At 39.7% G+C, this 27,297-nt stretch overlaps 3 protein-coding genes across 6 annotated transcripts; all 3 read left to right on the top strand.

The window, feature by feature from the left end:
- The first annotated feature begins 536 nt into the window (after positions 1-536).
- LOC137944328 (extensin-2-like) lies at positions 537-4,916 on the top strand. Of its 2 annotated transcripts, none has more exons than XM_068789995.1 (3): positions 537-2,314; positions 2,607-4,348; positions 4,529-4,916. In XM_068789995.1, the coding sequence occupies exons 1-2, from the start codon at positions 598-600 to the stop codon at positions 4,307-4,309; spliced, it is 3,420 nt and encodes a 1,139-aa protein (XP_068646096.1). In that variant the 5' UTR covers positions 537-597; the 3' UTR covers positions 4,310-4,348; positions 4,529-4,916. The 2 variants fall into 2 exon arrangements, with proteins under 2 accessions (XP_068646096.1, XP_068646090.1); XM_068789989.1 differs by having other exon boundaries at positions 4,469-4,916.
- A 3,696-nt stretch (positions 4,917-8,612) lies between these two features.
- On the top strand, positions 8,613-11,403 carry LOC137945460 (extensin-2-like). The gene is made up of 2 exons (XM_068791360.1): positions 8,613-9,798; positions 9,893-11,403. Exons 1-2 carry the CDS (start codon positions 8,613-8,615, stop codon positions 11,401-11,403), a joined length of 2,697 nt encoding a protein of 898 aa, XP_068647461.1.
- A 7,306-nt stretch (positions 11,404-18,709) lies between these two features.
- On the top strand, positions 18,710-27,224 carry LOC137944309 (dol-P-Glc:Glc(2)Man(9)GlcNAc(2)-PP-Dol alpha-1,2-glucosyltransferase). 3 transcript variants are annotated; one of them, XM_068789976.1, is made up of 9 exons: positions 18,710-19,043; positions 20,308-20,570; positions 20,650-20,734; positions 21,771-22,009; positions 23,291-23,567; positions 23,830-23,967; positions 24,077-24,281; positions 25,676-25,818; positions 25,899-27,224. In XM_068789976.1, exons 2-9 carry the CDS (start codon positions 20,481-20,483, stop codon positions 26,156-26,158), a joined length of 1,437 nt encoding a protein of 478 aa, XP_068646077.1. In that variant the 5' UTR covers positions 18,710-19,043; positions 20,308-20,480; the 3' UTR covers positions 26,159-27,224. The 3 variants fall into 3 exon arrangements, with proteins under 3 accessions (XP_068646077.1, XP_068646062.1, XP_068646070.1); XM_068789961.1 differs by having other exon boundaries at positions 20,650-20,738; positions 21,685-22,009; XM_068789969.1 differs by having other exon boundaries at positions 20,288-20,570; positions 20,650-20,738; positions 21,685-22,009.
- Positions 27,225-27,297: the final 73 nt, after the last annotated feature.

The following is a 27,297-nucleotide window of genomic DNA, read 5'->3' as shown; positions in this document are numbered from 1 at the left end:
AGAGCACAGGGACGATACGACTAGCTGTTAGCCAGCAACCCCGACACGTGGGCGCTATCTTAGCCGAAAAGGAGACCGTACAATAATGACTGATAATCAATAATAATTTAATCGTTCCTAAAGTTTCTCTCTTTTATTTGATTATTTTTTATCAATTTGTTTTGTAAAAAATTGTGGATTTATGACCCACTTACATGGTGGCATGTGTACTTTGGTGACGTCCCCAGTCAAGAGGCCCCACATGAGTGTTTGGTGACGTGGACAAGATTATATTTTACTGTATTCCTTTAACGGTAACGTAAGGGTTAATCATTTAAATAAGGAGGTTTGAATAGTCTTCTGGATATTTTAATAGAGCCGGTGACGGCCGATCTTAATGATTCCAGAGAGGCTGATGGATTTTAAAGCTTGGGGAATGAAATTATCAAAAGCGGGTTAAAAGTTTTGAAATCCCAAGTGCAGCTTTACTCTAAGGATCTGATAATTATATATAGCGGTTCTTTGAGGCTTTCAAATCCAACACTGCCTTTCTCCTCTCTTCGAAAGAGAGGGGCTGATAGAAAACCAGAGTGACGGAAAAATTGGTTGCGCGAAGCCATGAAGACGACAATCCGCGACCCCTTTTGGGGTCGTCTATGGCCGCAGTTACTGGTGATCATGGCCTTCCTCTTTATCTCCACCAATGTAGCTACTGCATCTGATGAACCATACTTGTATGCTTCTCCTCCTCCTCCCCCGTATGTGTACAAATCACCACATCCACCACCACCTTACCATTACAAGTCTCCACCACCACCTTCACCTTCCCCACCTCCCCCGTACTACTACAAATCGCCACCGCCGCCTTCACCATCTCCACCACCTCACTACTACTACAAGTCTCCACCTCCTCCTGTTAAATCTCCCCCTCCACCATACTACTACAAATCTCCCCCACCACCTGTTAAATCTCCACCTCCACCCTACTACTACAAATCTCCTCCTCCACCGGTGAAATCTCCACCACCACCTTATTACTACGAGTCTCCTCCTCCACCGGTGAAGTCTCCACCACCACCTTATTACTACAAGTCTCCACCCCCACCGGTAAAGTCTCCACCTCCACCATACTACTATGAATCTCCACCGCCGCCGGTGAAGTCTCCACCACCGCCTTACTACTACGAATCTCCTCCTCCACCGGTGAAGTCTCCACCACCACCTTATTACTACAAGTCTCCACCCCCACCGGAAAAGTCTCCACCTCCACCATACTATTATGAATCTCCACCACCGCCGGTGAAGTCTCCACCATCACCTTACTACTACGAGTCTCCTCCTCCACCGGTGAAGTCTCCACCACCACCTTATTACTACAAGTCTCCACCCCCACCGGAAAAGTCTCCACCTCCACCATACTATTATGAATCTCCACCACCGCCGGTGAAGTCTCCACCACCACCTTACATTTACAAATCTCCTCCTCCACCGGTGAAGTCTCTACCATCACCTTACTACTACGAGTCTCCTCCTCCACCGGTGAAGTCTCCACCACCACCTTATTACTACAAGTCTCCACCCCCACCGGTGAAGTCTCCACCTCCACCATACTACTATGAATCTCCACCACCGCCGGTGAAGTCTCCACCACCGCCTTACTACTACGAGTCTCCTCCTCCACCGGTGAAGTCTCCACCACCACCTTACTACTATGAATCTCCACCACCGCCTGTAAAGTCTCCACCACCACCTTACATTTACAAATCTCCTCCTCCACCTGTAAAGTCTCCACCTCCTCCTTACTACTACAAGTCCCCACCACCACCCTCTCCATCACCACCACCACCTTACTACTATAAATCTCCTCCACCTCCTGTTAAATCTCCAACTCCACCGTACTACTACAAATCTCCACCACCACCTTCTCCATCCCCTCCGCCACCTTACTACTATAAATCTCCCCCACCACCAGTGAAATACCCAACTCCACCTTATTACTACAAGTCTCCACCACCACCAGTGAAATATCCACCTCCACCTTATTACTACAAGTCTCCACCACCACCAGTGAAATATCCACCTACACCTTATTACTACAAGTCTCCTCCTCCACCCGTGAAGTCTCCACCACCACCTTACTATTACAAGTCCCCCCCTCCACCATCACCAGTGCCCCATCCTCCCTACTACTACAAGTCTCCTCCGCCACCAGTGCCTCACCCATACCCTCACCACCACCACCCTCTCATTGTTAAGGTAGTCGGAAAAGTGTACTGCTACAAGTGCTACGATTGGGCATACCCTGCCAAGTCCCACAACAAGAAGCATCTCAAAGGTATACTTTTGCAATTTTCTCATTGAAAGAAATTCAACGCTTCTTGATTTTAAGTATTCAATTGGACTTTTTTCAGTAATACCGTCGTCATTAATTACTTGAAAATTGAAAGTTTCAATATGTCTTTCAAAAGAAAAGCAAGATTAGCATCCGAAATGATGTAAATGACAAGGCATTCTTTCTGCTATTCATTGTGTGATTTAAATATATTAACCATCAAGGTTGTTACTGCTGCCAGTATGTCATTTGACTTTTTTTAATGTATATTCTGAATTGGTTTTTGGGTGAGTAGGTGCCGTTGTGGAAATCACTTGCAAAGCTGGTGACAAAGAAATCGTAGCGTATGGAACGACCAAGATCAATGGCAAGTACAGCATTCCTGTTGAAGGGTTTGAATACAAGAAATACGGAGGCGAGGCATGCAAGGCCAAGCTTCACAAGGCGCCCAAGGGCTCTCTTTGCAATATCCCCACTAACATTCACAATGGCAAGAAGGGAGCAACGCTCAAAGTGAAATCCAAGACATACTATGAAGTAGTCTTGCAAGCCAAACCATTTGCCTACGCTCCTAAGAAACCATATGAGGAATGTCACAAACTGAAGCCCACACCATCGCCTTACTACTACACCTCTCCTCCACCCCCGACACCCACTTACTACTACAAGTCACCTCCACCTCCACCACCCAAATACTACTACAAGTCTCCACCTCCACCAGTATATTACTACAAGTCACCTCCCCCTCCATCACCCAAATATTACTACAAGTCTCCACCTCCACCGGTATACTATTACAAGTCACCTCCCCCTCCACCACCTAAATACTATTACAAGTCTCCACCTCCTCCGGTATATTACTACAAATCGCCACCGCCTCCACCACCCACCTACGTCTACAAATCACCTCCTCCTCCAGTCTACTACTACAAATCCCCACCACCACCATCTCCATCTCCCCCTCCACCGTACTATTACAAATCTCCACCTCCTCCGTCCCCATCTCCTCCACCACCTTACTACTACAAATCACCACCCCCTCCATCGCCATTACCACACCCTCCCTACTACTATCAGTCACCACCACCTCCATCACCTTCCCCTCCCCCTCCTTACTACTACAAATCCCCTCCGCCACCATCGCCATCTCCTCCTCCACCCTACTACTACAAATCTCCACCTCCACCATCACCATCACTACACCCGCCATACTACTACAAGTCACCACCCCCACCATCACCATCTCCTCTGCCACCCTACTACTACAAATCTCCTCCACCTCCTTCCCCATCCCCACCACCTCCTTACTACTACAAGTCCCCACCTCCTCCTTCCCCATCACCGCCACCACCATATTACTACAAGTCCCCACCTCCTCCATCACCATCACCGCCACCACCATACTACTACAAGTCCCCACCTCCTCCATCACCATCCCCGACACCTCCATACTACTACAAGTCCCCACCTCCTCCATCACCGTCACCGCCTCACCCATACTACTACAAGTCCCCACCTCCTCCATCACCGTCACCTCCTCACCCATACTACTACAAGTCACCACCTCCTCCATCACCGTCCCCACCACCTCCTTACTACTACAAATCTCCACCACCACCATCGCCATCTCCTCCACCTCTCTACCACTACAAATCACCCCCACCTCCCTACTATTACAAATCTCCACCACCACCATCGTCATCTCCTCCACCTCCCTACCACTACAAATCTCCACCACCACCATCTCCGTTCCCCCCACCTCCCTACCACTACGTCTCTCCTCCACCACCTTCACCATCTCCCCCACCTCCCTACCACTACGTCTCTCCTCCGCCACCATCACCATCTCCCCCACCTCCCTACCACTACGTCTCTCCTCCGCCACCATCACCATCCCCCCCACCTCCCTATCACTACAAGTCCCCTCCGCCACCATCACCATCCCCACCTCCGGTATACATCTACTCATCGCCGCCGCCACCACCAGTACACTACTAAGTATAAAAGATGAGAAGATTCTCCATCCTTGCAAATCAAGTGAGTACCGATTAGTTCATTTCCATAAATAATTTAATTCAGTAATTACACTCGGGTCTTTTTTGCTAAAATGAATGTGCAAGTCATATTTCTCATGACCGTGGCAATGTGGATGCACAGGATTTGACTGCGAGTGTGAAATAAGCGAATGTAGTAGTGGTAAGAGGTTATTTTCTCCAGGTTCCAGTCGTAGTCCGTGGGCTATAGTGAATAAGGATCCGAAGAACTGTAGCAACAAGGGTTTCACCCATGATGATAATAGAGACCAAAGAGATCTTGAAGTGGTCCTCTTACATGCAGTGGTGTTGGTTTCCTCAACTAAGTTCGGTTCCATCAGAAAGCTCGCGGAAGGTTTCTCGAAGAATAGAAAGGATTGTCCAAGCAAGGATGGATAATAATAAGTTAGGTGTTTTAAGAATTTTTTTTGTGGATCCATGTTATTTATTGTTGTATAGCCCTATTTGTTTGGGCATTGTATTTATGGGGCATTGTTTTCTAGAGCTTCTTCCTCTTGTGCTCTCTGCACTCATTGCCAATAAAATAAAGACCTTTCGTTGTCTCCAAAAAACTGTATTTTCTGCTCTCTTCCTGTCTTCCGTCTCAAAATTATATAACATAGGGTCTCTGACTCGATACGTAATCCATGCACGTGAAAGTCGAATAATCAACATTGCCTTCAACCTTCCTCCTTGTATTGTCGCCAAGTGTGCTCCATTACCAACTATCCCTCCTCTCAACATCTGGAAAAGCAAATTGTCTCCTTTTCTGACTACTCAAATCATTTTCCGCACTAATATACTCTTTTATAAATGGTGGCGATCATCAATAATGCGAAGAGCGAAGGTAGTGGATGTCCAATAGTTACAAGCTATACCACGTTCATGGTGTTTGTTAAATGGAAGATAACCTGTCTCTTACTAGTGGACTCACAGCCTTTCCAAAAAGCTGCCATAATAATAAGGTGTCTTTCAATGGCCTTGCTCCCGCAAAAGAGAACAATTTTCAAAGTAAGGAGTATGGACCATCTTCAAAATAATCAAAACCCTTTTTTTTTTTTTTAATTTTCTTTACGAAAGAATCTACATTTGGGAAGACCGAAGTTGGGAAATGAAGTGACATTCTACCTGCTAAAGTTTGAGAAGGATCGAGAATGGGCAAACCTGGCAATCCTCTTTTTAGAAGAAAAGCCCTCGACGAAAAACGATCCTTTCTGTTGCCATCTGTCAAGGACCCTGTTTTAGTAAACAGGAAAGAACCATTTGTCATTTGGAATTTTCGGAGGCTTCCTTGTTCGATGTGATCATCGTCACATAATTTACAGAAGAAAGGGTTTTTTCAAACTGTGATTAGTCTTTTCAAATGGAGGAAAGATACTGATGAATCCACCTAATCTGAACTGCTCTGCAGACAAAAAATATACGAGGCATATTTCCCACGAGAGGCGGCCCGGTGACATGCAATGGAGAGAGCTATAAAGTGGGCCCGTAATGATGGAAGAACAAATAGAGACTTTCTAAAGCAAAAGCAAGTAAGGAAGGCTGGTCTAAAAGTCAAAGCGGGACCCACTCAGCTGTGGGCGAAGAGGAAATCCATTCCCACGTGGATAACGACCTATTTAACCTTTCATCCAACTTTATAAAATTTATAAATTTAAAAACTCAAATAAAATATAAAATTTAAATTTAAAATAAAAATATAATTAAAGACAATTAAAAATTTTGTTTTCCTTATGCTCTTGTCCAAGAACATAACATCTCCTCTGAGATCTATAAGTGACTTATTAATGTGTTCAACAATAAAAATAGGATTTAATGTATGTATTTCATAATTTTTGGATTTGATCTGGACCTATTTTTGCTAAGTGACAAAAATATCATTATCCAACCATAATGGCTAATTTTTTAAACATCGGAGAATTGCATATTTAACCCAAACCCACTCCAAATGAATTTTCTCTTCTTGCAACACTGAATTTCAAAGCTCCCAAGTCCTCTTTCATGGGAGTGTAAGGACTTTGGGTAGTGATTTCCCATAGCCTAAGAGGAAGTACTTCGTTCTATATTTCCAATGAAAATAGTAGGGGCTTAGTTGCCGATGTACCTATGGGGAAGATGTGCTAAAAGCCATTTTGGATCTTTTATACTTAACCTGAAAGTCTTAACAAGGCTTCAAGAGTGTATTGGCTTTGCTGAGTAAAGTCTATATACTTAGCTTGTTTGAAGAAAGAAAAACTTCAAGTTGAAGACCTCAATTTTTAAATTTTAGCATAAGAAGACCAATAAGTATAACAAAATGGCTTTGAAATTCAGTGGCTGAGTAGTTGTGATAGCTAGAAAACTTAATTTGAGGAACTAGTTGTTACCTATTTTTAGGGTAGTTTCTAGCTCATGTCAAAATTTGATGATAAATATTCTAAATAAATATGAAAAATATCCTAAATATTCCATTTGGGTTACTTGTCATTTTGTAGGTCACTTGCACAATTTAAAGGTCTATACCCAAAGACATTACTTCTAGAATAGCTTAGGATTCCATTTTTTAGAGTTTGGGGTTGAGTCCTTTAATTTGGAGTCTGCTTCAACGGTTCTTTTGGAGATCAAATCCATTGTGTGACTCAACTCTCAAGTCTTTTGTTTCCTATAGGGGTCAAATCCATGTGTAACTTGGTTCGACTCCTTGTTTCTTGTAATTGGTTGAATGGGCTTAACTCATCCACTATGGGGGGGTCGACTCACAGTCAAGATTTTTTAACTTGGTTTGATGCTTGATTGATCGATTCCATGTATAAATGTTCCACTCAATATGAGTGTGGATTCTACTTCACTTCTTTCCAAGTGTTGCTTATAATTTTTCAAATTTGTTTTGTTGCCTTTTATGATTGTGTTCAGCTACAATGTTATGTGCTCAACTCCATTAAATTTTAGAATTGTTACACCTTGAATTTTTTAATGTTTTGGGTTTCTTATTCTTCTTCTTCATATACTCGACTCCTTTCATGTGGAGTCAACTCCTTTTGGTAAATTTTTATTTTAAAACTAATTTATTCACACTTTACAGTAAAATCATCAAATGTCTATCTATGTTTGTTATCATCAAAATCTAGGTACTTAGAGAGGTCTAAAGCTTCTTCTTCCACAATTTTATTCATAATTAAAATTTTATGATGAAACTAGAAAACTAATCACATTTCTCGATATTTGTGGGCTAATCAAGAAATAAAATAATTTTCCATTCCTTCCTAATTAAATATAAAAACAAAATAATTCTCTTTATGGGGTAAGATAACTGTACAAATATATTTAATTCTATATATATATATTTATATATTTACTAACAAGGCTTAATGAATACATTTTTTCATGAACAAAGATGTTGTGGGTACTTCTCAACTAAGTGCATACTAATAAGAATTAATCGATTTATCACATACTAAAAGAACTTAAATTAGGTCTTGCCTTAATTTGTTTTATACTTTAATGCGAGTTTTGAACAAAAAAAAAAAAACTCCTTTTTTATAGCCATAACCAAGTTTTTGAGTCTAAAAAGAAGCTCTTGGATTGGGAGATGGCTGAATACATTATTGGAGATGAGTAACTGAAAGAAAATAGAAAAAACTCCCCACGTTCCATTCTATTTATTTTCTCCGCTTCATCACATGCATTACAGTTGTATATCTAGTAATGAAACAGTGGCCTACCCTTTCACACAGTTGAATAAAACATAGCAATCAGCCATCTTCTCCCTCGTCTGAAAATTTTCAAGGCCAGCCGGAGAGGTGACCTCTGCTACCATGCACGACGAGCCCCGCCCAGCTTCGGTTTTATTTATTTTTCATTCACTTAACAGAAAGAAGCTTTCGTAGACTTGTGAGAATAGTATTTTAAGGCAGATACTCGGGACGTGAGGATTCATGAAACTAGTATATAAGGGCATTTTGCTCTTCCGAGTGCTCACACATGGTGCCCATGTGTTTCCCTAGAACTGTCACCAGATGACAGACTCGATTATAAATAATAATAAGAGAAATACATGGAATTAATGAGAGAATGTGACTTGCTCTGATCCATCACTGCATGATCTGAAGTCAGTAAATTAAATCCCATGCAAAGGATCTGAGTAATATAAATACCGATGAATGAGAGACTTCCTCATCATCTCTTCCTCTCTCTCATTCGAGACCGTTTTCCAACCAGTGGAGTGCGTGTCTCGGCAAAGAAGATTGTCCGGAATTAGGTAACTTCTCCGGCGAGTAATGCATTTAGCTATGGGCGATCCCCGTGAGGGTCGTCTGCGGCCTCAAGTACTGGTGGCCTTCGCCGTTCTCTTCCTATCTAGCTATGGAGGAGCTGAGTCTGCTGAGACATACACGTACCAGTCACCTCCACCTCCTTACCTCTACAAGTCTCCTCCACCTCCTTCACCCTCTCCGCCACCATCTTATTCTTACAAGTCTCCACCACCTCCTTCGCCATCTCCACCTCCACCTTACCACTATAAATCTCCCCCACCTCCATCTCTTTCCCCTCCACCTCCTTACTACTATGAGTCTCCACCACCGCCTGTTAAGTCTCCACCACCGCCTTATTATTACAAGTCTCCACCACCATCTGTGAAATCTCCCCCACCACCTTACTATTATACATCTCCACCACCACCTGTGAAGTCTCCCCCACCACCTTACTATTATACATATCCACCACCACCTGTGAAGTCTCCCCCACCTCCTTACTATTATAAATCTCCACCACCACCTGTGAAGTTTCCCCCACCTCCTTACTATTATACATCTCCACCACCACCTGTGAAGTTTCCCCCACCTCCTTACTATTATACATCTCCACCACCACCTGTGAAGTCTCCCCCACCACCATATTATTATAAATCTCCACCACCTCCTGTGAAGTCCCCACCCCCACCATATTATTACAAGTCTCCTCCACCACCATCTCCTTCTCCTCCACCTTCCTACCACTACAAGTCTCCACCACCACCTTCTTCTGACCCGAAACCCTACTACCATAAATCTTCTCCTCCACCAGTTAAGTCACCACCCCCACCTTACTACTACAAGTCCCCACCACCTCCATCACCATCTCCTCCCCCTCCCTATTATTATAAGTCCCCTTCGCCCCCTTCTCCATCCCCACCACCTCCTTACTACTACAAGTCCCCACCACCAGTTAAGTCACCGCCCCCATCTTACTACTACAAGTCCCCACCACCTCCATCACCATCTCCGTCTCCTCCACCACCATATTATTACAAGTCTCCTCCTCCACCATCACCTATACCTCATCCTCCCTACTATTATAAGTCTCCGCCAGCGCCAATCCACTACCCGCATCCTCACCATCGGCAGTTGGTTTTTAAGGTTGTAGGAAAGGTGTACTGCTACAAGTGCTATGACTGGACATATCCGGCCAAATCCCACAACAAGAAACATCTCAAAGGTAAGTCTTGGGGATATTTTTTTCATCACGTCTAAGTATTGCCACTAGACCTTTCTAATCCATAACTCGTATCGGTGTATTCCTTCCTGCGCAGGTGCTTCTGTTAAGGTCACTTGCAGAGCTGGGGAGGAAGAGATTGTCGCATATGGAAAGACCAAGATCAATGGTAAATACAGCATACGTGTTGAAGGTTTTGACTACTTGAAATATGGAGGTAAGGCATGCAAGGCTGAGCTTCACATGGCGCCCAAGGGCTCTCTTTGCAACATCGCCACCAACATTCACAATGGAAAGAAGGGTGCAACTTTGAAGGTGAAATCCAAGACATATGTTGAAGTAGTGTTACAGGCCAAGTACTTTGCATATGCTTCAAAGAAGCCATACGAGGAATGTGAGAAGCCCAAGCCAACCACACCTTACCACTACAGCTCCCCACCACCCCCAACACCGGCATATTACTACAAGTCTCCTCCACCTCCATCACCAAAGTACTACTACAAGTCTCCTCCTCCTCCAGTCTACAATTACAAATCACCACCACCACCTCCACCGACTTATGTTTATAAGTCACCTCCACCTCCATCGTCATCGCCTCTTCCCCATTACTACCACAAGTCACCACCTCAACCTTCACCATCACCTCTGCCTCCCCATTACTACTATAAATCTCCTCCTCCACCATCTCTATCCCCTCCACCTCCATACTACTATAAATCTCCACCACCGCCATCACCATCTCCTCCTCTGTACTACTACAAATCCCCATCCCCTCCATCAAAATCTCCTCCGCCACTATACTTCTATAAATCTCCACCTCCTCCGTCTGATCCTTCCCCACTGCCTCCTTACTACTATAAGTCACCACCACCTCCATCTCCCTCTCCTCTACCTCCCTATTACTACAAATCCCCACCTCCACCTTCTCCATTCCCACCACCACCTTACTACTACAAGTCCCCGCCACCTCCCTCGCCCTCACCTCCACCACCCTACTACAAATCCCCACCCCCTCCATCAAAATCTCCTCCACCACTATACTACTATAAATCTCCACCTCCTCCGTCCGATCCTTCCCCACCGCCTCCTTACTACTATAAGTCACCACCACCTCCATCTCCCTCTCGTCTACCTCCCTACTACTACAAATCCCCACCTCCACCTTTTCCACCCCCACCAACACCTTACTACTATAAGTCCCCACCACCTCCCTCGCCGTCACCTCCGCCACCCTACTACTACAAATCGCCACCTCCTCCATCACCATCCCCTCCACTTCCTTACTTCTACAAGTCCCCACCTCCTCCATCACCGTCACCTCCTCCTCCATATTACTATAAATCGCCCCCACCTCACTCACCCTCACCTCCACCTCCATACCTTTACAAGTCACCCCCTCCCCCATTGCCATCACCACCACCTCCGTACTACTACAAATCACCCCCACCACCATCACCCTCTCCTCCACCTCCATACTATTACAAGTCCCCACCACCTCCATCGCACTCTCCACCGCCTCCATACCATTACAAATCCCCTCCTCCGCCATCATCATCTCCAGTTCGCTCATACATCTATGCATCCCCACCTCCTCCAGCACGCTACTAAGCATTAAACTTCTGACGACATTTCTTCCCTGTCGATCATGTAAGTATATTTTTTATCTACTTAGATAGTCCTTATAATTCTGCTTCCAGAATGTATCCAACTCTGCGCCAATGGTGATTTGCAGGCTTTGATTTGGATAGTGAAATAAACGAATGCTGCAGAAAGGAGAAGTTACTTTCTCAAGCTTCGTCTCTTCTTTTATGGGGTTTTGCTAATAAGTGTTCGAACTACGGAGTTGAAGTCTTTAACAGCAAAGGCGATAGGGATATACGAGCTTCCATTCTGGTCTTTCTATATGCAGTAGTGCTAATTCAGTCTCGAGTAGGATTAGCTTCCAAAGAAGATGTTACAGAGGGCTCCCATCCGAAGAAGAAATTGTAATTCTTAAATCTTTAAATCATTTATATTGTTCATTTCAATTTGCATAACCTTAATTATATTACCTTTGCAGTGTGGGGCATTTTGTTTCTTGAGTTTCCTACTGGCATCTCTTATGTAGACCTTATGATTCAGATCTATTCGATTCTTTGTGTCTTTTACTCTCTTCGTTTCTCGAACGTCAATCGAGTTAATCATAAACTGCATACTGAAATGAAATAAATAGAAGTACAAAAAAATAAACTAAACCTGGGCTAGCGTGAACTGAACCAACTCAACACGACCCAAACCAGGGGGAACCAAGTTTATATAGTACTTTTAATATTAGTCAATTGACAAGCAAACCTGATTGACCAAGTCTCAACTCTCTAATTAAGTCAATGAATTTATTGGTTTTACAACAAAGGTTAGTACTATGTTATACTTGTTTTTTGTTATATCAAAGAAGAGTTTTTCTTGTCACTTTGGTAATCTATAGATTTGAACAGTATTATCCTCTTGCCCCGAAATCGTCCAATATTTTCTAATTTTAATTTGACTAAACACCTCATTTGTAAATGTTGAACATATTATTGATTTTGAAACTGTAGACAAGCTTGTAGATTTCTTCCCTCTACTATAAGATAAACTCTCTCCTCTTTTGATTTATCGGCTCTCTATCACTAATACTTGGAGTAGTTTTTCATTATACGAAAGAGAATCTTCCCTCCTTGGGATGTGTTTGAACCAACTTGAGGGGGAGAATTAAAAAAATATTAGTCGCATATTTTGTGATTAAGTAAATAAGTGGCATATCTTGTAATTAAGTAAATGAGTGGTACAACCTATAATTATGAAGTACTTTTAAGTTCTTTTTCTTTCTCATATATCAGGGTTTCTAACTCTCAACTATAAATAAGAAGGGGAGATGAACTCATGCCCTAATTGAGCAAATTATATTTCTTCCTTCATAATTCATGCTCTCTCTTGCAATCAAGTTTCTTCTCTTCTTCTCTTATACTCCTCCTTTCTTCTCTCCTTCTTCATCCTATAAACTCTTTTAAACATGAATGAAACCCTAGAATCTAGCAAATTATTTTATAGGATCTGCCTCCATGGAGCCTCGTTGCTAGTGTCGTATTTGTACTTGGTAGAAGAGCATTGTTCATTTGTCGGATATTCTAATGTTGAGAACCCCCTTTTTTTTTTTTTTTGCGGGGGGGAGAAAAACATCTCCCTACTTGATTGAGCTATTTGAAGCACCCCTCTAAAAAAAATCTTCTTTTCAAGTCTTAGATATTGGTTGAGATAATGGATGAACATTTTGGTAGCGAGAAGCAACAAAGGGGAAACCCAACAAGGGTTTTTTCTATACTATCTCTAGTCACCATTGGCAAGAGGTTCTCCGTAGAGTTTTTGTTTATATTCTTAAATTTCTCAATATAAATTCATTTATTTTAAAAATATTTATTGGTCAAACCTAGTTTATTATTTTAACATGTCTAAATTTTAGCATAAATACTATTTAAAATTAATAATTTCAACCTTTGATAATTTAACTAATTTATGATACATTTTTATTTATTATTTTATTATGAGTGAATAGATTTATTTTATATTGATTGTTGATTATTATATAAAATCAAACTTATATGATTTTATAATTGTTTCATTAATTAATTTATAATTTTACTCATAAATTTTATTTTTATTTATCCTTTTGAGAATAAATAAATTAATTAATAATGTGATTTATAATTATACTAAATTTTACTTTATATAATTTAATAAAAAATTAAATGTATAAAAAAATTTAAATTGTATTTATTTTAATTATAATAAATTATTTACCTTTATAAATTTAAAATATAATTCAAATTTATAATATCAAAGTAAAAATTTTATTTTGTAACTTATTTTAACCAATAATTCCATTTTTCTTTGTTATCTCGTATCAATTATATTTTTTTCCACTTAGATAGGACATAATCAACAATATACATTCACTTTTTCTTTCATTATAGGATTTAACCAATCCGCTAAGAGAGACTGAACTTGGCTTTGATACCATAAGAGAAACTGAACTAAACCACAATTTTTTACTGATTTAGAGTGGTATTTATGTACAATTTTATAACAAATATCACTTAAACATAAGGGTGATTCAGAGGAGTTAGAGTAGTCCTATTCTTATGGATGACTCAACTGATTAGTTGATAAATATTTATAGAGTCAAAGTATTTTGTTATTTATCAGCCCCCTTCCCAATGCTCCGCCACCTTTCCTAAACCACCCTTGTACTTTTGACATCCTCGCTGCTTACTGTTCCTTCCCTCGTCTCAATTGCCTCTCTTCTGGTATTTTTTTCCTCTTGGCTGCAAGATTGGTGAGTATTTTCACTTTTTTATTATTAACTTTTTCTTCCTGACAAACCAATGATTTCTTTATACCGTTTAGTGGCAAAAAAAAACTATTTGTTTGATCTTTCTCTTTTTAAAGAGTTCTTGTTGTTTTGGATTTTATTTAGTTTCCTGAATGATTTTCATATTGGAATAAAAATACTTGATTAAATATGTGTTCTCGCATTTGTCCAAACTCATAGCCCTATTCTTCTCTTTTTTTTTGTCTGTAGAGTTTGTGAAAATGGTATAGTTGTTGAACATTTGGAAAGTACGTGTAAATGATTGTTGTTCGTCAATATGATAAAGTAGTAAAAAGTCTAAATGTAGTTATGGTTGATTTGTGGTGTGGTTTTATCATTCATGAAACAACAAGCTTTGGAGAATAGAGATTTATAGACACTAAGGTTAAATATAGCAAAAGCAAGTTGCTGAGGAAGATAGTCACTTGGTCCTATACCTGCTTAAGAGTCCTGCTTTCTTGGAGAAGCCGCTAGGGTCGAGTCGCATGACAATTCATTTTTTAGGCAGCCACATAAAAAACAGAACTTGCCAATTGTTAGATATGAAACCAAAACCATCAAAATAATGGCTTGGGAGTAAGATAGGTTTTGCATGTATTTTGTATGAAGTGTTCATTTGTTAATTGTGAATATACTACAACAGGTCTTCAATCAACTATATGCTCCCAAGCCTAACAATGTCATGAGCAATGAATCATTCTAGCCATATAATTCAATTAAAGCATTAACTCTTCAGTGATATTCTTGTGATAAAATCTCCAAATTCATTGATAGCCACACCCTTAACTTTATCGAGAAACAGTTGAAAATTTTTGTCTTCATGAGAAGAAGTGTGTGTGTGTGTGTGTGCGGGGGGAGGGGGGTTCATTAAATAATGGCGTTGGTGTAGAATGAATTACATTGAAGTGAAATTACACCATTTTATTCTCTCAGGCAAAGATCGCTGAAAACTGATTCAACCCGATTTACCGAATCAACCACTTGAATCGCGTGTTGCTTCCCCCCCCCCCCCCAAAAAAAAGGAAAAAATTATCGTCATTTCCCTTTCTTCTCTCTCTCTCTCCCTCGGCCTTCGTCTCCCGACGATTTTTTTCTCCCCATCTTCTTCCTCTCGTCTTCGCTCTCTCTGTTTTCTCTGTTTTCTCTCATTTTAGCTCTCAGTTTTCTTCGTCATCGCTCAATTTTTTCGCCCTATCTTCTTCTTCTCTTCTATGGATCTCCTCTCCGTGTCTCTCTCGGCCTCACTCTTCCTTCTCCCTCTCTCTTTTCCCTCTCGACCTCCCTCTCTTCTCACTCTCGGCATCCCTCTCCCTTCTCGTTCTCGCTCTTCTCTTTCCTTCCCTCCCCCACCCCCCTCCGATTTCCTTCGATTTAACCTATTCCGGTTTCAATATCCTTCGATTTCCTTTGATTTTCTTCGATTTTTGACATTTAGGCGTCGATTTCTTCGATTGGGCTTAGATTTTCCCATTCGGTGGTGGTTTTCCCCAAATTTCAGAAGGTAAGCCGAAACCCTAATTTTTTTCAACTAATTTAGTGTTGTATTTGATTTAATTTAAATTTTTGTGCGTTATTTATCTTGATTGTGGCCTAATTGTGGGATTTAGGGTTCAATTTCATCTTGATAGGGTTTAATTTCGGGATTATAGTTGGGGTTTGGGACTTTTAGGCTTTTAAGGTCTAGGGTTTACTCTTTAGGTCTGGAATTAGGGTTTATGGTTTTTTTTTTTTAAAATAAGGTTCTCGATTTTTTGGGTGATAGTGTTTTAAGGGCTTAGGTTTAGTGTTTGGGGCTTTAGGGGTTTTTAGGTCTAGGTTTTAGGGGTTTTAAGGTCTGGCATTTAGGGTTTGGGGCTTTTAGAGGTTTTAAGGACTAGGGTTCAAGGTTTAGGGTTCTCGGTTAGGGTTTAGGATTTAAGGGGTTTAATCCAGTTCAAACAAGGCTGAGTCACCTACACGGGCGTCCATTAGCCAACGAAACCCGACCCCCATCACTGACAATGTACGGTTCGTAGTGACTGCAAAGTCATATGGGGCTCTACCAGGGGTGTTCGGTGAATTTGGACTTAATGAGTTTGTTTTTGCATTGTTCTAGTCATCTGCAATGAAATTAGTTCGATTAATTTTGAAATATTTTAGAATGTTGTTGAATATGTTTGAAGTGTTATAGAATGCTCTTGCCATGTGGTGAGGAGATTTTGGTGTTATAAATATCCATCACATGGTATTTTGTTTTTTGTTGATTGCATTTCCGTGTGTCCCTAGTTATTACGACGGGTAATGGTTGTCTAATATTTTTTTTTTTTCATGAGTACCTTTTAGGATTTAGATTATAAATGGTTAGAAGAAGACAACAAACTCCTTGATCATATGACATATGGAACTTCGAAGATGACAACAAAATGCTCGATCTCTTGGTTGAGCAAGTCAATATGGGGAACAAGATGCTTAATGTGGTTTGGAAACATGAGGTATATTCGGACTGTGTCAATAGGTTCAATGAAGACGCAGCTAATAAAAAAATTGTTAAGCAGCTCAAGAATCAAACAAGATCGTGGAAGAAAACTTACCAAACAGTAACGAGCTATCTCTACACTAGTGGGTTCGGTTGGGATGCAACCACACATCGAGTTGCTGCATGTCATTCTGTATGGCAAAACTATATCAAGGTCAGTAAATTATGATGTACTGTACATCATTTTGTATGTTTTCCGCATTACTAGAACTCTATTCCAAGCCGTCTAAGTATATACAACAAGGTTGTCCCCTTTATGACAAATTGGCTTTGGTAGTGGGAAACTCAATAGCCATGGGGACAGTAAGTCAAAATGATGAAGACATGTGCAATGATGTCCAACATGAGGAAGAAAATTCACGCTTGGACATGCTCGAGGATGTCGATTTAGGTATAGATACTCCTTCGCCATTCTTTACAAAGAATGAGTCGGCACCCGATGAGTCTCGAAGTGCTAATCCGTCAACTTCAAGTCGTCGTAGAAAGATAATGGAAAAGTCCACCGATGACAGTTTCATGTTCCTTGATACAATGAACTCAATTGCCGCGGTATTGCATGAAGCTAAAATAGAAAATATAGTGGAAACAAGAGAATGAATTATTTTTTATAATATACATAAACAAATAATAAACCTAAACAAACATGCTTATTTTTATAATTAGTAATTTAATATAATATTAAAATGTATTAACATAATAAATAATTAAGTAGGGTATTTTATTAATAAATTAAGATAAATTGTAGTTTAGTTTCAATTAATACAATAATTACAAGTTAAAGCTCCAATTATTAATTAAATTAATTATAAAATATATAATATTTTTAAAAAAAGTTTACTTTTACAATGTCTAGATACTTGATCACATTCTTACTTTAACAATATCTTAGTTATCACTCTTAAATTACTAATTTAATGTAGTATTAACATTAATGAAAATAATAAATAAATAAATATGGTATTTTATTAATAACATAAGATAAATTTTAGTGTAGTATAAATTAATAATATAATTACGAAGTAAAATTAAATTATTAGTTTAATTAATTATAACAAATAAAAAATAAAATTCCTCTCCAAGACCTACATCTAGGGGTTCGGTTCGATTTGATTTATCTAGATCTCGAATCATAAGGCTTGTTTGAGTTAACGAGCCAAGCTTGACCGAACCGTGGTTCAGTTCGAAGCAGCTCGTTAACTTAACTAGTTTTTTATTCGATTTCGTATTCTTATTCTTCGTTTTCATCTTTTGATTTCTTCCTCTACATTCTCCCTCCGAACTTCTTCCTCGCCGACACGTGAGAGTGACAAACACTTCTTCTACCTCTGCTCCTCAGCCCAACCCGATATTTATCATATCTACACGCCCTTTGGTTTCAAAGTTGCCCAGAAATCTCTCGATTTCGTTAACATGAACACTCGGTTCGCCACAGCCGAACGGATTTCTCGTCAGAGTCGAGTTTCCAGATAGAGAAGTCAAAAAACCAGAAGAACAAATTGGGTATTTTAACCCTGTGAAAATTGGGTATTTTGACAAATACATTTTAATGATTGGTATTTTCTTAATTAATTTTTTAAATAAGTATTTTTCCAAAATTTCCATGTTTAAAACCACATTTGGGGCATTAACTGTAATTTTGAAGTTTCGGAATTCAGAGCAGTAGTTGAGAAAACGTAATGCGTCGCTGTGAGCTTGAATCTCTTGGCATTTATTGTCAGAATTTTCTTTCCTGCTATTGTGATAATCTTTTTCTTTTTTCTTTTTAATTTTTCTGATGATCAGTCCCTTTATCTGTGTTTTTTTCCTCCGTTGGAGATGTTCCCAGACGAGTGCACGTTTTGTAGTTGCTCTGTTTTGATCGATTTTTTTGTTTATAAAATTAAATTATGTTCTTAGGACGCCATTGATGGTTCTAGGTTTTTGGCGTGTAAGGATGAGATGCTTCTGTTACTATTTGAGTAGTGAAGGCCATTGTGAAAGTTAGTGGGTATCTCTTCGAAATATTTAAATCAAACTTGGTTCAAACAGACTGGTTCGGGCCCGGTTCGGCTCGGCACATCTCGATACCCACCCCTGTACGTCTCCCTTCCAGCAGCCGATCCTTTATCCCCTTCTTCTCGTATCGATCGTCATCTCCGCCACTAGAGGTCCTGTTGAACGAGCTCTCAACCAGCGACTTGCTTTTCGATTTCCTCAATCCGCGGCCCTTGCTCTCAGATCCCATAAATTTCAACCAATACATCTGTAAAGACCCATCAACCGCAGTCCTCGTTTGAGTGCTGCGAGAAGGCAAAGAGCCATTCAAATTTTCGTCCATAGGATCTGAGGTTGGAAGCTTATCTTCAGGTATTCTCTAAAATTTAAGCATTGGGGGTGTTGGTGGCTAGTATGGAAGGTTTTAGAAACTTTTGTGTGTTTCTTGAAGTTCGTTGGATAGGGGCGAGGAAGATGAGGGTGTCAGAGAGTTAGTGCTCAGAGGAGGAGTCGGAGGACTGCAGGCGGGGGGATGGCAGGAGAAGGCTCCTGCCCTCCTCTTCGAGGAAGAAGGGGGTGGTACGGGGCTCCCCCCCTCCTCTCACCATCCAACAACTCTTGCGCCTTTCCCACGTTCGGCAGCAATGTTGCTTTCTCGTACTAACGATTTTGGTTAAGTGAGAGTGAGTTTGAGTTTACTTTCACTTTCCCTCAGGGTGCACTAACAAGCCCTCATTAGATTTTCCGCAAATGTCTTTGCAAATAGACCAGGAATTATTCTAGCCTTATTATTCACTCAAAAGGTTAAGTTCTCAGTGGTACACTCACTCTCAACTTTACAGACAAATTGTTGAACACAATTGAGCGGCCGGCATAATCTAGGAGAACCTGTATTTATACTAACAAGACCTAAACTGTTGAAATTGCCTCATGGAAGACACATCTCTGTTTTCAAACATTGTTAATAAGCCTGTATTTATCGCCCTTCCATTGGATGGGCTTCTTTACTAGTTTGTAACAGAACAGCAACAAGGAGCTTTTGTCTTATTCTCTGGTTATGATTGTGGAGGACAAGTTTTGTTTTGATGATCCTCCTTGATTTTGTTTTGTTTGGGCTGTATTCTGCAGGCTCTTTGTCTTGGCCAGCCTTTTGTTGGTTTAATGTGATGTTGTTTTCTTGTACATTTTTCCTCTTCACTATTTTCAGAAAAAAATAGTGTCATCTAGTTCAACTGCCAGATTTTTGCAGTTGAACCAGTTGACCCTCACCTGACCACCTGATTCAGTTGATGGCTCAGGTCTGATAACATTGATTTATATATTGTTCTTTGTATATAGAGATAATCACATATGGACTTCTATTTATGTCTGTTTATGGATCCTAGTACCTGAACTTGGTGTTTGTACTGCAAAAGATGGATACATGTGAAGCAAAGAATATGTCAGAGTCGGCACATCACATGGATCCTCCACTGAATTTTAAGAAGATCTTGATCGTTGGTTATATCGTTATATTCAGTTCCAATACATATTTGCATAAGTGTTCTCTCATTATTATTTATTGTGGCAATGCAATGTTTCAGTTATTCAGCTTTATAACTTTCTAATGAATTCAGGAGAACGATTACAATTGCAGGAAGTCCCTTTTGTCTTCTCTCCATCCATGACCTTCCTCTTCAGTGATGAGCATCAGTGCTCACCATCCTCTGACAGCTGTCAGCTTTCAATCACCGCCACAATGCTTCTCTAAGGGACAGGAATCCTCTCTCTAACACCATATTCTCTCTTGTCTCAAGAGATCTGAGAGGGATGGGCCGACTAGCTGTTGCCTTAGTTGTTTCTTTATGGGTCATTCCGATTTCCATAATGGTCAATCACGTTATTCCTGATCCTTACATGGTTAGCCCTGTTGACCTTTTGCGATCTTTTTGATACGATATGGCTTTTCTGCTAACATTTAGGCTAATGTGGTGTGTAGGATGAGATATTCCACATCCCTCAGGCTCAGCAATTCTGCAATGGGAACTTCAGAAGCTGGGATCCAATGATCACAACACCCCCAGGCCTGTGAGTTGTCTATACAATTTTTTTACCGATCTTGTTTGTATTTGGAATTTCATGCATGTGAAATCTCCTAAGTTCGTGAATATTTTAATTTGTTGAATTGGCAATAATCAGGACAATCTCTTTGTGGTAATTTATTGCCAAGTTAGTGTTTTGCTACTGTGTGTGATGCTTTTTTTTTTTGAAGGGCATGTTTTAGGTGCATGATAATCGAATAAGGAATGTTAACATGTAGTTCTGCTTGTTGTGATTGATTTATTGAGATTAATCTTCAGTGCATACAACAGTGTTCAGCTTCCTAGTTGGACTTTTTCTCTGTGGAAAGAAAACTATTAAATTAACATGACATATCAAAGTTCAGTTACGTGGGCCATAGCTTAACAAGAATACAGATTGTGCTTCCCATAGTTAGGAAAATATGCTAGATCCACTATTTCAAAAAAAAATAAAAAATGCTAGATCCACAAAATGTGACAATCTCGTGTTTTGTAAACTGGAACTTGCTTCTGTGGTTTTACGAGATGCTCAGTGTGGGGAATATTGTGTATTAGATAATATCTTGTTTTGTATTGCTATTGGGGACTCTATTCACCTTGGGGCTTATGGTTCTCTCTACCTCATCTTGTGGTATTCTGCCTCTATCAATGAAATTTTCCCATTTTCAAAGGAAAATAAAGAAACGTTTTTCTGATTTTTAATTTTTTATCAGAGTTACAGTCTTTGTTGTTTTCAATTGTATTGTATGTTTGATTTCCATATTCAATTCTCAGGAATTGCTTTTATTTTGTACAGATACAGTTTTTGTTATTTCAATTGTTGCTTCATTTTGAAGAGAGAGTGTTTACTTCTATTGTTATCCACCTCAATCATGTCAATGTATGTTTTGATTCAAGCATTGTCCCAACTCAAGTTTACTCAATGTTGACTTTGACCATACAAACTGTTGCAGGTACTATCTTTCACTTGTTCCTTTCATTTCAGGCTTGTGGAGGAGGAATGGCACTTTGTCACTCTCTAAATTTTGTTCTTCTGCAGTTCTTCGTTCAACCAATGGAGTATTGGCTGTACTGTGCAGTATTCTTTTATATGACATAATCCTTCACCTGAGGCCTTCAATTGGAGAAAGAGGGGCTACACTATATACAATAGTTCTAACTTTGTATCCACTTCATTGGTTCTTCACTTTTCTCTATTATACAGATGTGGCATCTCTAGCTGTCATTCTTGCTATGTATTTGGCTTGTTTGAAGAGGCATTATTGGTTAAGTGCACTTGTAAGTACTCCTGATGAGGCATGCTATTTTCTTCAATTGAAGTTTAAAAAATTTCACAAGACATTATTATTTTGTTGATATTCATGGACAGAACTATCCCAAAGTAATTTACCCAGGGAAGTGTTACAGATTTCAGTGGATGGAGCAGTAAGCTCCCTTTTATGTATTTCTCCAACAAAATCAACTTACAAGTTTTACATCTTCTTTCTCAAAATCTTCATCTTTATCTTTAATAAGGAATATTCTCCACTCCCTGTAGAGAAGCAGAGAATCAAACTCCAAGACCTAGGCATAAAAGTAACCTTTAATTTTTTTATTTGTTTTTATTTTTATTTTTTGTCTGGGTCTATCCAAAATGACTAGCCAAGTTAGGAGGTTATTTTCTATCTAATAAACTATAAGATTTTTCTTAACACTTATCTATGTGGGACTATTATCACTAACCCTCACCCTTATATCCAAGCTTACACAAATGGATAATGGGTCTGAGACATGGATGGCACAACTGAGATATGAAGTAAATATGGAACAACCATGGCACAACAAAACAGATGTTCTGCTCTAATACCATATTAAAGTTTGGTTCAAGCTCATCCCAAATGACTAGCCAATTTAGGAGTCATTTTCCTACTAATAACCATAGTATTTTTCTTATATTTATCTATGTGGGACTATCCCCTCTAACGGACATGTAAATAAGAAATCCAGTATCAAGGAACTAAGCAAATTATCTTATTTCAGAAAAAGAGATGTAAATTATTGTGGGTGACTGGACGACCTCTGGAACAGTTTTACCAGTTTGTCTTAAGATGCAATTTTTCAGTCCAGGATATATGCATGAGACTCTTTAGCAGAGTTCCTGTGTTCAATGTCATTAGTGACAGGAGATTGGAAACTGACAGGGTGACATATAGCATAGGACAGTAAGTATTCTACAGGTGTATTGATAGGTTGGAGTTTGTGTAATCATAGTTTATGTTGGTATGTGGGCCTGACTGGGGGTCTATCGCTTTCCCTTGACAGGTTAAAGAATTGAGAATTTTAGTAAGAATGTGTTCAAATATAAATCATGCTATTGCAGTCATTGTAGTCCTCACTTCTCCAGGTAATCAGATAAGGACTGAGATGAAAATTCTAGAGTCATAGTTCATTTGGGATAACCAATCAATTACTATAGAAAATTGAGATGTTTTGTTTGGTCAATCTAATTAAGCATTGTCTAATTAGTGTACATGCAATGCAGTAAACATTCTTAATGTGTTTCTAATATTTTCTTCACAGCTAGGGGGATTAGCAATATCAATTCGGCAAACAAATGTTATATGGATGTTGTTTGTTGCGGGTACTGGAGCTATTGATTATTTAGTGGGAGAATATCACAAGAAGTTCAATGATCATATCATGATCACTAAAAGTGAGGGGTTAGCAGATGAGAATTACAGACCAGTTTCTGCCAATCTGAAAAGGCGAAAGATGGGTAGCTCAGTGAGAGCCACTGATATCTCTATTTCTAAAGCAAGTGTCTGTTCCTCAAGGGGTTCCTCAAATTTTTCCTCAGGTTTTATATATAACAGTTCTGATATTTTGCACTTTTTGTGTTAAATGGCTAATGTTACTGGCTACTCTTCATTCATATCTATATATATATATATATATATATATATATATATATATATATATATATTTATCGTGAATCTAAACAATTCTTCTAATATTTCAGAATATCTTTTGGCAGGTATGCTTAAAGATATATATATATATATATATATTTATCGTGAATCTAAACAATTCTTCTAATATTTCAGAATATCTTTTGGCAGGTATGCTTAAAGAGATTCAGGAAATCTTCTTTGCTTTATGGTGTTTGAAGTGGAACTTTTTTGTTTTGTTCACCCCATATTTGTTGATATTCAGCACATTTGTATCATTTGTCATCTGGAATGGAAGCATAGTTCTCGGTACTGTGCATCTTTCTGTCCACATTTTCCCATTAGTTGAGACAAACACCCCAAATCCAAGTTTTTACACGAGTATTCTCTCAAAAATAATAATTTGGTTGTATTACAGGTGCAAAAGAAGCCCATACAGTTTCCCCACACTTTGCACAGATATTTTATTTTGGTTTAGCGTCTACTGCTGCCATGGGTCCAATCCATTTCAATTTACACCAAGCTGCTGCTTTGTTCAAGTCATTGAGGATGAGCAAACTGGTCGGTTTCTTTGTGGTGTGCATGGCTCTAACTGCTGGTTTAATTTCAGTCCATTTTTTCAGGTAAATGACCAATCAAGTAAAAAGTTAAATTATATAAGAACATTGTTGAGAAAATAGCAACTTGATACCACTATTCATATGGATTTTCTTGCTTTCTTTTTTCTTTTTCCTCAATAGTAGTTATATAGAGTTGTAAGGACTGAAAGAATGCATAAAATGTCATGGTTCCACACGAAAGTAGTTCCCTCAACTTCAGAGATCATATACTAGAGATAACTAGTCCTTCATTGTCTCTCTTATTTTCTCTTGGCACATGATTATCACTGTGTGGATTCCTCCTCCCAAGAGGATAGTTAAGCTACATTTTGATGTGGTACAAAGGGAAACCCAGGCCCTGTTGGCTTTGGGGATGCATTCTGTGACCATGAAGTTGAAGTTTTTCTTTCCTGTTAAGGTCCAATATTACTGGGCAACTCTATCCTGGTAGAGACACTACCCCTCCTCTGTGCCTGAATGCTGATGAAAGATTCTGATCCTCATTGTAGAAGGTGACTCATCTGATGTTTATGGCTGGTGCCTATAGGAATGGTGCAACCCCCTCCCTTGGAGATTTCTGCCTTACATTGAGAAATCTTTGACAAAGGTTAACCCCTAGACATTTCATGGGTTCACTCACCTAGGTCAGCGAATGGTGCTGTTGATACCCTTGACAAAGAAGGCTCTTCCCTTGCCGAAAGGGTCATCTCCACCACAATGAATTATCCCAGGACCTGCTTCTTTGTAATTACTTCTTTCTTTGAAGATATGATATTCACCTCAGTCCTGTAACTTTTTGCTTGTATTCTAGCCAAATTGGCTCCCTTCTGCCTCCCCTAATTATGAGGCAAGCTCTTTGTACTGTTCTCTCTTAACAACATCTCAACCACATTTCAAAAAAATAAAAAAAGAACACAAAAAATCTGAGGAAGGCCCAAATATCATTCTGAGCCCTATGATTACCAAATTTTGTGCTTGCATGTATTCTTTTGAGAGCCATTTCTAGGTGGATTGAACCTTCTCTTATTTGATCTGCTGTTCTTTCTCTCAAATTATTGACAAAGCATCCACTTACCCCATGTGAAAAAAGCCTTCCTTTTGCCAGTAACAGTTGATGATTTCAGCCTCATGATCCAGAGAGTGTTCTTTCTATGCCAATCACATGCTGGATGATGGGTTTGTCTATTTGCAAAGAATGGGATAATTAGGTATTTTAGCATAGTGGCCTATCAGATTAAACACATTAAGCAAACTATGCACGGCAGGTTTCACAATTCTGAGATAGTTAGGTACCTTACTGTAGTGGCCGATCTACTGCCTTTGTCTTCTTTGTGTTTGAAGTTACTTTGTAGGCATACTTTGTTTAGCCACTGTTAGTGCTTGCAATACCTTCTTGTGATGTTTCTCCATCTCTGCAGCATTGAGCATCCTTATCTCCTGGCAGACAATCGGCATTATCCTTTCTATATCTGGAGGAAGGTCATCAAAGCTCACTGGTTAATGAAGTATCTTTTGGTCCCACTTTATGTTTATTCGTGGTCATCTATCTTTCATATCTTAGGTAAGAGACAGATAAGTGTATTTTAAGGTAGTCCCAGCATTTTAACTTTCCGCTGAAGAAACTTTCTAAATTCTTTGCAGGCAAATTTCAAAGGAAGACTTGGGTTCTGCTGTTTTTCTTAGCTTGTGCTGCTGTTCTCATCCCCGCACCTCTAATAGAATTCAGATACTACACTATACCATTTTTCTTCATAATCCTCCATTCACCTGTTGGAAAGTATAAGCATTGGTTTCTCATTGCAGTTCTTTACTTAATTGTGAACTTTTTCACAATGGCAATGTTCTTGTACCGGCCATTCCATTGGGACCATGAGCCAGGTACCCAGCGTTTCATATGGTAGATGTTGCAATTATATTTGAAGTTTCATAGTTACGCTTATATCACTTTGAGGAGATGAGCAAGTTTTAGGTACTTTTGGCTGGCTTCAGCTGGATGTGTCACCTAATCTCTTATGAGATTTATACTCATCGCAATATCACCAATGGAACTTAGTTTAAAGAAAAAGAAAAAAAAGAAGAGAGAGATCGGCTTGTATTTACTTATCAGCTCGAGGCAAGGATTCAACAAAAACAAACCCCAACGATCTCACAGATGCAGATTGCAGAGGCGAAGCCCAATTGTCAAAGCTTAAAAGGCCGGATAGCATACGCTTGGGAGGAGAAGTAGAGGCAAGAAGAGCAGCACAAAGAGCGATTTTAACGTCCATGGACGGAGCAAAGAAGCTCCGAGAAGAAGAGAGGGAAAACGAACACTCTCGCTGGTTGTCTGCTCCTGGGTTTCCTACTCCCCAAGTACATATTTAAGGGGAAGTTTCGTTTCTCCTTGTCTGCATGAGAAAAAGATCACCACTGTTTGAATACCAGAAAAGTAAACGTATTTGAAGGTTATCAGTGTTTGAATGGCGGTGCTTTGGATAGACGAGCTGCAGTCGCTGGCGCCTCTGTTCAAGCAGCTGGCTGGCTTTCTGTTCCAAATGCAAGGGAGAGAAACAGGGAATCACATTGAATTCAAGACTGGGTCAGGGAGGAGACAAGCCAGAGAAGCTGTAATTGCCCCGAGCGGTATCTCTAAAACGGCGGCTCTTGACTGAAGAATTTATTTTAATAGTAGTTAAAAATTGAAGAAAGTTATGATGTGCTTGTGCTGCTAATTCAGAAGAAGAGGGACTTTCCTCGTCTGCTTTCCAGTTGAACGAGTCTCCTTTCGTCTGGCAAATGGCCGGCAAGGATTAAGGGGTTCAGATATGTGCACTAGAAAGTAGAAAAGATTGTTTAACGATTAACAGCACCCTCTGCATCTCTCTCAAAGTGCACTAACCCCCTGAAGTGGTGAGTTTTAAAATTTGGATGTAGCTAAACTAGTGGGCTTTCTTTTTCTTTTCTTTACGTGTCTCCTTTTGTTTTATATTTCTGCAAATTACTATCTTTTGTCATTGTCTGTCGTTGCTCCCGTCGGATGGATCCATCTCGTCAAATGTTC

This window comes from Aristolochia californica, unplaced genomic scaffold, assembly GCF_029961685.1.
Source record: "Aristolochia californica isolate CCGP_79_NKW_82.1479 unplaced genomic scaffold, dmAriCali1.0.hap1 SCAF_1, whole genome shotgun sequence".
Classification (NCBI taxonomy): domain Eukaryota; kingdom Viridiplantae; phylum Streptophyta; class Magnoliopsida; order Piperales; family Aristolochiaceae; genus Aristolochia; species Aristolochia californica.
Note: the sequence above shows the minus strand (reverse complement) of the source record. Positions and strands in the feature narration are given on the sequence as shown.